This window comes from Corvus kubaryi, unplaced genomic scaffold, assembly GCF_017639235.1.
Source record: "Corvus kubaryi isolate FWS band 111438036 unplaced genomic scaffold, C.kubaryi_AGA036_p1.0 133, whole genome shotgun sequence".
Classification (NCBI taxonomy): Eukaryota; Metazoa; Chordata; class Aves; order Passeriformes; family Corvidae; genus Corvus; species Corvus kubaryi.
In genome coordinates this window covers 20,112,657-20,124,619 of record NW_024580667.1, presented here as the reverse complement: position 1 = coordinate 20,124,619, position 11,963 = coordinate 20,112,657, and the positions used below count along the sequence as shown (strand labels likewise).

Below are 11,963 nucleotides of genomic sequence, written 5' to 3'. Positions count from 1 at the left end.
GGGAGGTTTGGCGGGAGGGGCGGTCGCTCCTGCGCGGCCCCGGGCCGGGCTGTGCGCCAGCCGCGGCTGTGGCGTAGGTGGCTGCGAGGGAGCCGTAGTCCCCCTCGGCTCCGTGCTTCTTTCTGCCGTACCGGAGGACAGATGCTTCCCATTAGGGAAGAATGTCCCCGCCGGGCCGGGCGACGGGAGCGCTCGGGCTGAGGGCGGGCGCCGGCCGCGGGACGCCCGACGGCCGCCAGCCAGGCAGCCGCGCAGCCCACCCACCTCCCCGCCCCCGCACAGTCCTGCGGGGGAACCCCAAAACCCGAGCCGCCCCGCACCCGACTGCGCTCTGGCAGCGGCGTTAGCGCGCTGCTCGTTACCTGCGGCCGGGCGCGGCGCTCTCAGCAGGCGCTGCCCGCCGCTCCCGATGCTCCGCGGGGCTGCGGGCGGCCGGCGGCGCGGGGCCGGCGGTCACCTGGACCCCGGCCTCCCCTCCGGCACCGGCTCGCCGATGCTCATCGCTGCCTGCAGTGGCCCGTCTCGACGCCGACTTAGGACTCCTCATCGCCCGTCATCCTGCGGGATCCGCCGCCGCGGCTGGGTCCCCCCGAACAAGCATAAGCGATGCGCGACAGCTGGGCAGGCACCGCCGGGTGCTGGTTTGTATTGACTGCTACTGCCTCCGAGCGCTCCCCTTCTCCGGGTGCCCCACGATCCCGCCGAACGTCGGGGCGCCGCAAGCCCTCAGTCCCGGCGGCAGTCCAGCGCGTCGCTCCGGGCGCTGCGGGACCTCCGTGGGCCAGCGGGCGGGCGGGCGATGCGGGCGGCTCCGCGCCGCCGGACGGGCTGCCTGGGCGTGCAGCTCCTCCCGCGGCGGCAGCGTCCCGCCGCCCGCCGCCGCATGGGGACGAGGGATGCGGGTGCCGGGGCGCCGTGCTCCGCCCGCCTCCCCGCGCCGGGCGCTGTGCAGAGGGAGGGCGCGGCGCAGCGGCTCCTCTTGCGGGGTGGGCGGCCCCTCCGGGGAGGGGGCGGCTGCGGGCGGGCCCGCGCCAGGGGCGGGGGGTGGGTAAAATAGGCTCCGGAGCCGGCGGACAGGGGTCGCGGCAGTTGCGGTTTCGCATGGGTTCGGGACCTGAAGCTCACGGAAAGTTTGTCTCTGGGACCTAGGCACATCCAGCACTGTCGAAGCGCTCAGATGTGCGCTCACACGCACATACACACACACACAGGAGTTCAGCGCATAATCCCTAAAGTGGACCGACCAGTTTGGGTTCCTTTCTCTTCCCATTGTGATACGGCGCTTAGAGACATGGTTTAGTGGTGGGTTTGGCAGTGCAGGGTTAATGGTTGGACTCGATGATCTTGAGATCTTTTCCAACGTTAAAGATTCTATAGTTCTTTGAAATAGGTGTCTCGTCACAACACAAAGAACCAAAGTGACATCAATCCTTATACTTCATACTGGCACAATTCTGCTGCAGAGACCTGTATCCTGTCTGTATGTGAGAATTTGATTTTTGCAATCATACTCAAGGAGAGGCACTCCAATAAATGCATGTGAACAGAAAATCTCAAAGAGCTGGAATTGAGAGGAAATTACAACAGTAGAGGAAAAGACAGGAGCCAGTAATTAACCAGACTGAATGTAGAGTCGGTCATTAACTGCCTTTTACCTTTAAAATCTACCAGAGAAACAAGCTTTAGTTTAAAATCTTTCAATCATTGACATCCCTTTTCTCAATTTCCCTCTGGTATTATCAGTTTTTTCAGTTCACAAAAGTTAAGCCTATCTCCACTCCAGCGAAAAATGCATCATTCAGAAGACCATGCACTACTGCCTAGTTAGTTCCACTGTATGGTTTTTGGATATGCACAATTTTCTGTTCTCTAGATGGCCATTGTGGCAGTTTCCCTCATCTGTTCTAAAAAAACCAAAGAAATCAGTCTTTCAAGACACAGAAGAATTGCAGAAATGAGCATAGATGCATCTTGAGTCGTAAGAATGCCTCTGAGTTTTGGTATGGAGATTTACCATCTCCAAGGTAAGTAAATGTAGTGAATGGCATTATGTTCAAGGCTGTAAAGATGTGACAAGTGGATCATCACCAAATTAATAGGAATAATCAGAATCCTAATTAATGAACCATGTTTGACTTTGAAACCTATGAGAGGTGTGATTATCAAAATGGTTGGTGGGGAAATGTCTTCAGCTGTTAGCAATAGGATGTTGTCAGAATCTGGACAAGTCATATGTTCCAAATGCATTAACAAAGTTTCACTTTCAAAAGAAAAGCTAATTATCCAGGCTTTTAGCTGCAGAACCTTTTTTGTGTTGTGGTGGGCAGCTTAGCTCCACACAGCCTCTCCCTCGCTTACCCAGTTTGATATGGGGGGAGGGAATCGGAAGGGGAAAAGTTTGAAAAATTGTGGGTTGAGATAAAGACAGTTTGATAGGTGAAGCGCAAGCAAAGCAAAACAAGGAATTCATTCACTACTTCCCATGGGCAGGCAGGTGTTCTGCCACCTTCAGGAAAGCTTAAAAGTGACTTTTAAGTCACTTAAAATGTTTAGAAGTGACTTGTGAAGGCAAGTGCTGTAACTCCAAACATCCCCCCCTTCCACCCTCCTACCACAGCTTTATATGCTGAGCATGACACCATATGGTGGATATCCCTTGGATCAGTTGGGGACTGATCCAAGGAGCAGTCCCAGCTGTGTCCCCTACCAGCTCCTTGTGCATTCCCAGCCTGCTCTCTTGATGGGACAGTGTGAGAAGCAGAAAACACCTAAACACCACGCGAACCTTGATCAGCAGTAAGATAAAACATCCTTGTATTTTCCACACTTCTTTGGTCACAAAGCTAAAACACAGCACCATATAAGCTACACTTAAATAAATGCAAGTATAAGATATTGCAGACATTTAGAAATAACACCACTAACATGATGTTCACTATCTTCAGCATAATTTTTTTTTCAGCCAAGTAAATGCCAATACTGACCCATATTGTTGTATCAACTCTGTATTAACAGTAAATACATCAACAGTTCACAAGTTAAAACCACACTACTTTGACAACAAAGCACACCCAGATCTAATATATATGTTTACTTTATTGCAAAGTTTTACAATTTCTTTAATTGAAATTATGGGAAAGAAAACTATTAAGGACAGGATTTTTTAAACTGATGTGTAGTACTTACAGTTAGGGAGTTAGCAATAAAAGATTGTGGTATGAAACTTGTAGATGCTACGTGTGCTTGGACAGCCCCATGGTCCCATTATTTTTTCAGTTTTTTACTTTGAGGTTTCAGCTATATTTCAAGAAGAGGCACTTACTAGTGTCTAGATAAGACAGCTGCTGCATCAGCATAATTTCTCTGATGCTAGGTTGTCTGGCATCTGGTGCGGTAAATGGTTGGAAAACATCTTTACAAACTGTTTGAAGTTTTTACACAGTGGATAGGGACAGGCAGAGCAAAAAAAATGGTGAAGGAAATCATCCGTGTCACTGATATTTGCCATTTCAGCTGTGGTACCTGCTGTTTACACAGAATTTACAAAGTGGTAGGAAAATATTTCAAAGGAACAAGGGAAACCAAGTAGAAATACTTGAACTGTAGGGAGCAGCAAGTGAGTCTCTGATACAGCCATTTCTGAAAGTTAGTCTGAAGATAAAAGACTATTCACATGAACAAGAACCTGTTGTAGGTGGCAGCAAATGACAGGCTTTTTGACAGGACTGGGAGGCAGCTAAGGGTAAGTCAAGCATGACAGTTTCAGAAACTGTAATATTAGAGAGAACTGTCTTTCTTATTTTCACTGTATTTCACTAATTGTGGAATGCCTTCACTTTGTTCAGATTGGCAGTGTTTGAGGGAAAATTCCATCATTACCAGTGTCCTTGTGGTTGGTTAGCTCACAGGCTGAGAAGTTACCTTCTACCTTCAGTAAGAGCCAACATCAAAGCAGGGTTTTGGCAAACTATCGCAGCATGACTGCTCTCTCAGAAATGCAGGTTTGGGTTTTCTAGGAGCCAGTTACCTGTTTCTCTCTTTGCAGCTGCAGTGCCAGTATGTTGCTGCCCATTGCAAGGGCTCTTCTCTATACCCTTCTTCAGACAACTTATCTCCTCCTAGCCTTCAGATTTTCCTGTTTGGGGTTGTTTTTCCATGGTTTAGCTGCTCTTAATGGCTTTAAGCTGAAAGAGAGTAGATTTAGATTGGATATTAGGAAGAAATTCTTCACTGTGAGTGTGATGAGGCCCTGGAACAGGTTGCACAGAGAAGTTGTTGACACTCCATCCCTGGAAGTGTTCAAGGTACAACAACCCCATGCAGCACTACAGGCTGGGAGCAGAGTGGCTGGAAAGCTGCCCAATGAAAAAGGACCTGGGAGTGCTGGTCACCAGCCAGCTGAACATGAGCCAGCAAGTGCCCAGGCTGATGGCATCCCGGTCTGTATCAAAAATAATATGGCCAGCAGGAGTAGGGCAGTGATTGCCCCTCTGTACTCAGCACTGGTGAGGTCGCACTGCAGGTGCTGTGTCCAGTTCTGGCCCCTCACTTCAAGAAAGACATTGAGGTGCTGGTTGTTTAGAGAAGGGCAATAAAGCTGGTGAAGGGGCTGGAGGGTAAGTCGTGTGATGGATGGAGTGTTTAGCCTGTAGAAAAGGAGGCTCAAGGGAAACTTTATTACTCTCTACAGTTACCTGGAAGGAGGTTACAGCAAGGTGACAGTTGCCCTCTTCTCCAAGGCAACCAGTGACAGGACAAGAGGAAATGGCCTCAAGCTGTGCTATGGTAGTGTCTTGGGGTGACTTTATGATGTGTATCCTATATCACTGCCCTATGCCCAGAAATTAATTTGTGTACCTTTCTATGCCTTTAAACTGAGCCTGAGAGGGGGAAGGAAAAACTGAGCAAAACTTTTTCAAAGCAGTTTGCAGCTTGTTCAAGGTCACACAGAGATAGAGACTTTTTTTTCAGCTGTGGCAGGAGAGCGGGAGGGAAGGGAAGCGCCCTGCTTGCTTTTCTTTCCAGCCAGCTTTCGGCAGTTTTTTCCTCAGCTCTTTTTTCCTTCAGAGAGTTGAACTTTCGTTTTCCTAGGACTTTGTTTTTTTTCCCTTTTCTCTCTGCTGGACGGTTTCAACATCAGAATACATTGGGAGAACTTTCCACCGAGTCCTTGGCCCTGGAGGTGGGCCCACCACCCCGTCCCAGCTCCAAGGAGGGGGAGAGAGAGATCGACGGAAGGACTCTGAAATTTTCCCAGGTTTCTCTCAGCAGGGCAAGGGGTTTTATTATTTAGCATTATTATCCTTTTCCCGTGCGTTTGTTAAATAAATAGTTTTTGTCTCTTTCACTTTCCTTCGAGGAAAATTTATTTTTCCCGAACCTAGTGGGGGAGGGGTGGTTGTGCCTTCTCTCAGAGGATATATTTTTAAATTTGACCAAACCGGCACAGGTAGGTTCAGATTGGACATCCTGAAGAGTTGATGAGGGTGGTTAAGTGTTGGAACAGGCTGCCCAGGGAGGTGATAGAGTCACAATCCCTGGAAGTCTTCAAGAAATGACTGGACATGGCACTTAGTGCTATGGTTTAGTTGGCATGGTGCTGTTTGGTCAAAGGTTGGACTTGATGATCTTTGAGGTCTTTCTCAGCTTTGATGATTCTATTGTATGATTTTAAGGCCAGGTCTTATGGGGCTCTGAGTAAAGTGGTCTGGTAGAAGGATGATCTTTAAGGTCCATTCCAACTCAACCTGTTGAGTTGTCTATGATTATTCTTCTTGCCCCAGCTTCTGCTTCCTGGCATATCAAGGTGTACTGCTTTATCCCATGGTTCTTGCTGAAAGAATACCTATATGTGGAATTAAGCTTCCTGGCTTCTTTCCTCCCCTATTATCTCTGTCCAGTGTCATCCTTCTCATAGTGATGAGTTGAGATTCTCTCTCAGTTTCTCTTGTCAAGCAGCCTCATACAGGAAGGAGGGAGAACCGTGAGGTTCTGTTTGCGAAACAGGACAAACTTTTTTAAAGTTGAAACTGAATTATTTTATTTGCTATGGGTCAACAAAGAGAGGAATAGACTGTCACAGTCCTACTGATGAATAAACCTGATGGACAGGTTGACTTCCCTGACAGCTGTCTCCAAAAGAGCAGAAAGAGGGAGCCCAGAAGACTGAAAAATCCCATGAGTGACATACATGTGAAAAGGCAGCAGTTTTTAAATGCCTTCTGTTGGAGCTTGTAATAAATTAACTATTTACTTTTACCACTTGGCAGCAAATGTGGAATAAATTTTTGCAGATGATTTAGGACCTTGTTTAACTTCCAGCAGAAAAATGAAGAGTTCTAGAAAAGTTGATGGACTGCATTCAACTTTATGATGCAGAAAAACAAACTGTTAACTTACAGAAATAACAACCATGTGCTGTCATGACTTGCTCACTACTTGTCTTCAGGCACTGAGTATTTGTATTGGGAGAGCATGCTGGGTCTACTGCCAGTGTCAGTATTTCCTTTATTTACTTTTGATCTTTCGTGTGTTTGAGCTATAATGCCTGACCAGTTATATCACAAAGTAATTGGAGTAAATGCTGATTAACAAGAAATGAAGAAAAAATGACGGTCAGCAGTGTGGGAAGGAAAGCAGCGATAGGCCAAGACTCACTGAGGTATGCAGAAAATACAGGCAACAGGGAAGGCAGAGAGTCAGTAATAGATGGTGTTAGGGGTCTGCTACAGCCTTGGTGGGCCCTCAGCTGCCATCAGCAAAACAGAACTGTTTCTTGTGCCAGTGCAAACAAAAATGTCACACGGCTGTCCTTGCTTCCAGTGCCTTTGGGCATGTCTGGTGGGTGGCTGGAACCCACTGTCTGTGTCTGCAGGGAAGCTCCAGACGGGGATTGTATAGCTGTGTTAGCTTGATCCCATGTCTGCCTTTCTGCAGAGTTTGTTTGCTTGAGCACAGCACTAGGCTAACACTTCTGCCCATCACATATCTCTGGATTGACTTGCATCCGGAGACGTTTGAGCACAGGACAGACAAGTGTTGTATACACTGCCACAGCTACACATGGCTCTTCAGTTTCTCCCAAACCAGTGTAGCCCATTTGTACCTAGCTTATCTGAGGGGTGACTTGGATGAAAACCCATGGGTCAAGTTCATTCCTCTTGTTACCTCAAGAGATGCAGTGCTGCTTTACCTTTGTGTTCTAAATGACAAAGGAAAAGGGCAGGAAATGGTGTAGCCTCTTAAAGTATTAACAAATGAAGGAATAAAGAGGTACTGTGAATAAAAGGATGAATGAAGGAATCTACTGCGATCTGTAGTGAGAGATACCACTAAAAGAAATAGGTTTAGTTTCCTCTGACTGTATGCCAGTATCTCGTTATTCCTCTCATTTTATTTCTGTTTTCCCAGTGAAATGTTGTGAAGAGGAGCTTCTATCTTCTAGATACTTCTATCAGACTGTTAATAACCTGGGAGTAATAACATGGAAACTGTTGTTGGGCATTTTCTATGCCACTTTCACATCTTTGAAATGAAGCGTAACAGTGCCAAATTTTCTTCTTTATGTTGTCAGCTAAAGAATTGCCACGGAAAGAAAAATACTTCCCTCTTTTCAAAAAAAAAAAAAAAAAAAAGCTGAAATAAAAGAGGTGATGAGAACTTTATTTCATTTGCTTTCTTTCCTCAGTGAAGAATTCAACTTTAATAGAAGTATTAAAAAAAAGAAAAAGAATAATCTGTAGCAGTGGGCAGTAAACATTCTCCACATGAGTCTCCTTCACTTTACTGTGGTTTGCACTATATTATTTGGCATTGAAAATTATGAAAAGTTCCTCCACTTCCTCAGTTTTAACCTTCTCAGCCAGTGTTGTTCATTTTATATTGAAGAACAACATTTCAAGTTGAAGAACAAATTCTGTCCTTCTAAGAATGCTGCCAAACTGCTGCTCAGCTGTTCAAGTCCCTTCTGCCAATGAAACTTAAACCCAAATACTTGGCTCTTCCTTTTAAGCTCCAAGACTTGCTGACACTTTTCTTGGTGCACACTTGAAACACTGCAATGTGTAGTCATTTCTCGTTGCCTCACTAGGAACCCTATGACTATTAGGCCAATGAACTTAGTCTCCTAATAACACAGGCTATCCTGATGTACACCTATTCCCAGAAGCTTAACAAGGTCCTCAGCAGCACTAATCAGGGATGATGTTTTCCCTCTTTCACCAGACAGCTATTCCAGCTCCACTTTTTATCCATCTCTGCTTTTGGAAACATTTTCTTGCCTGAAACAAGTGCTTCTCCTACCCTTTTTGGTATTCTCACACTGTATATCTGTATCAAAAACTGACAGAGAAACACTTCAGAGTCGTTGGATTTTACACAGCTGAAGGCAAACCTTGAATCCTGAAGTGGATGCCCAGGTGACTTGACACTGGAGTAGCCATAGTGAAACAGGCTTTGTACAGTTAGTACCAGGCAACTAACAGCACTCTAGGAGTGTTAGCATGCCACAAACCCTGGAGAAATCACGAGATACGTTCTGCTCTGTCTTTTAAATATTCCTATAGGCCACAGATACCTTAATGCCCTCTATAAGAACTGAACTGTAGGCAGCAAAAATAATACATCATTTTAGAGGTTAGATGATTTTAGCAATGAACAGCTTTTTTTTATTTACTTATGTGTAGATTTGCAGAATGAACAGTTGTAATTGTTTTGTGTCTGAGTTGTGTAAAAAGCATAACAGCATGTGATCAAAGAGAAAATATGTTTCCCTAATGCTCAGCATGTCTGGACAGATAAGTGCAGATTTAGCTTATGTTTTGCTGTATGTTATTCAGTTTCATGATGTTTGTAGTAGTGCAGCATTAGACAGATCTGCCTGATATGAATGGTTAAATTATATCCAGTGACCAGAGTATTAGAAACCAGTATTTTTCGTGTGGCTGCTCTGATAAGTAGACATAGAAAAAATCTAGGCTTTCTGCTACAGTATAGCCCAAATGACACTTAGAGGCCATATCTAGGAGAGGAGTTAACACATTTGGAGAGTTGAGTTGAAAGTACTAGGCTAGTCTTTTCAGAAATATGTTCTGAAAAATGAAATATAAGTATGGTTTTTTCCTACTGAAAAGGTAGATACATTTAAAAATATTTCTTGCTTATTATTACCACTTTCTTTTTATTTCCTTAAAAAAAAATTATGCCTTCACTGTATCTACAGTACAGAAGTTTTTAACATTTATTTACACAGAATTACGTTTGGAACTTCCAAGACCAATGGTGCTACCATTGAATCCAGATGCAGGGACTTGGCCTTGCTTTTGTAATTGTTTCTGTTATAAATCTAAACCCCTATTTCAAAGTTCGGAATCTTGTTATAAAAAATGCTTCCAGAATACAATTTGGCATCTAAGATATCAGTCAAGAAACACTTATTGCTAGTTTGGTTTCAGTGTGGCTTTTGGAACTCACAGATGTGTCTTGAGAGTTCTATCCATGCTTTCAGATATTGTAAAGGTTTTAAATACCTTTGACTAGCAAATGGAAATCACCACAGTGTTTTGGAATGATAGAATCATTTTTAGCTAGAAATGCCATTAAAACTCTAAGTGATCATGAGTTTTTTTCTAAATAGTAGTGTAGTTACTTCATAGCAGGCTTGAACTAAGGGTAAATTGCAGCCTCACAATGCTCCAGTGAACATGTTTTCACCTAAAGAAAGGGAGAATTATCCAGCTTCCTCAAGCATAGCAGCTACACTGTGAACAGTTAATGAGATAAGCTGCTGATTCCAGTTATAGAGTGGAAATTGGCTTCTGTCTTTTTCGGCTCATTACAGATAAACTGAGCCAACCGAAGCAGGCTTCTCTTGTGTCAGCTTGTTTGAAGACTGCATGAAGAATAACTTCTCTGCACTTGGGCAATGTGAAAATTTTGTCAAAAAATTGCCCAAGATCTTTTATGGATTGTAGAACCTAAACGACCCAGAGGCATGGAACTGGCTCTTTGCCAAGGGTATGGAATTAGCCCTACAGGCAGTGAGGCCTGTTTTAATCAGAATCCTGCCTCTTTACAGTGGTAGTTAAGTAAGGTGGTGAAGCCCACTTGGCCTGCTGAATTGCTTCCTCTTGGCACACACTAAGTTGCACCTGGAGCAAAGAAGGAGCTTTCTGGTATCACTGCATTTTATAACCTCTAGCTACTGAAACAATAATATAAAAATGCTTTTAAGTCACCTTAAGAGTGTGGCTGACCAATAAACCCTTAAAATGAGAGAAGGCTCAGAGAAGATGGGCAAGGACAATGGGACTGTGAAGTTCAGTGAAGAATGAACTGACCTCAAATGTTGCGAAGAAGCTGACTTTATCTCGGCACAAAAGAGGACTGAAGAGTGACCTTTGGTTTAGATAACCAACTATCAGCAGTTGAGTGTATCGAGCTCTGAGTTCCTTAAAAGAACATGAATGACTTCCTGAGTTAGGCAGGCCAGCATGGTGGGAGTGAATACATAGCTCAGCCCAACAGAGAGTATAAAAACTAGACAACTAATATAAGAATTTTGAAGAGATGAATGGGCTTGACCTGTGGGCCCAATGAGTTTTAACTGTGAAGTAAAACTACTCCACATCTTGTGACTATCAAGTATAGAAGTCATTTATGAAGAGCCCTCACTGCCAAACAGGCTGGTTGTATTTTAAGATTTTCATAAGAACTGCTTCTTTCTAATGAGTTTCTTCTTTAAGGAAGAACTAATAAAGAATTGATGGATTTTGACCTGATACCAGAGTTTCTTTCTTGGAGCAGGGGTGCCTAGCAGTAGTGCTCTCCAATTTGTGTGACTGAAAGAAGTTCCATGCTGCCTCCCAGGGATCAAATAGTTTCTGGCGTGTTAAAATATATGAAGAGAAGTTAGATGTGTTATGGTGTCTCCATAGTGGAAAATAATATGGCCAAGGCTTTAAAGTCATATTTAGATATTCAGATAAAAGTTAAACCTATTTTTTTAAGGTTCATTTCTACTTTGAACTAAGGAAATCATTGGACCAGCCTTTTTTGAAAACCAGATACACAACATTCAGATTGGAAGCTTCACACCATCAATGTTTGGATTTTCTTTCATAAGTGGTATTTTAGGTGTTTGCTTGTCTTTGATTCTAACAGAAATGCAATTTCTATGATGTAGATATTAAACAATCTGCTCCAAGTTGGAAAAAAGCCTGAAGCTGTCTGAATGAGGTTGGTTTGTGAATTAATGAACACATTATTGTACTTTTTTCTGTTCAGAGTTTTTCACAGAATTACAGAACATTCTGAGTTGGAAGGGACCTGCAAGGATGATCAAATCTAACTCTCAAGTGAATGCCCCATGTGGGGATTGAACCCACAACCTCAGTGTGGCTAGCACCATGCTCTAAACAACTGAGTCAATTAACATTTTCCTATTCTGAAATCGTGACAATTTTCTCACGGAGGTTCTGAAAGCTGGGGAAGAATTCTGGACAACCAGCAATAGATTTATTGTTCACAAATAGCCTTCACAGAAGTAATTTAGATACCTCTGTAGTTTAATGAAGCACAGGATGAAAACTAATAATGTAATTGTTACGAACAATTGAAAAAACTTTTAAAAACTGTTGTCAAACATCTTTATAAAGCTTCTGGCATTTCCGTTTCACAGATATCCAATGCCCAAGGTACATGCCAGTGGCAGTACAAAGAATTGGACATGGCCTCTTGCATGCTTAGTTGAACCTCCATTAGGCTATCTTGCAAGTCACCTTAATACAGCAGGTATTTTTAAAAAGTACAGTGAAGACAAGGAAATACTGTAAGAAGGTAGTGTAGTACAGGGTTCCTGAAACTAAGAATTTTACTAAAACATGACCAAAATTCCAAGTCTGTAGAATTTTTTCTGGCAAAACACTGGATTAAGCAGTTTCGTAACAGAGACAGCAAAAAGTCAA

The 11,963-nt window shown here is 43.9% G+C and overlaps 1 protein-coding gene across 1 annotated transcript in view; it reads right to left on the bottom strand.

Annotated features, from left to right (window-relative positions):
- MXRA5 (matrix remodeling associated 5) overlaps positions 1 to 803 on the bottom strand; it is a 19,593-nt gene extending 18,790 nt beyond the window's left edge. The window contains exon 1 of the mRNA XM_042038398.1: positions 363 to 803. Coding sequence (XP_041894332.1) covers positions 363 to 547 — 185 coding nt within the window. The 5' untranslated portion in view covers positions 548 to 803. The remainder of the gene's footprint in view (positions 1 to 362) is intronic.
- Positions 804 to 11,963: the final 11,160 nt, after the last annotated feature.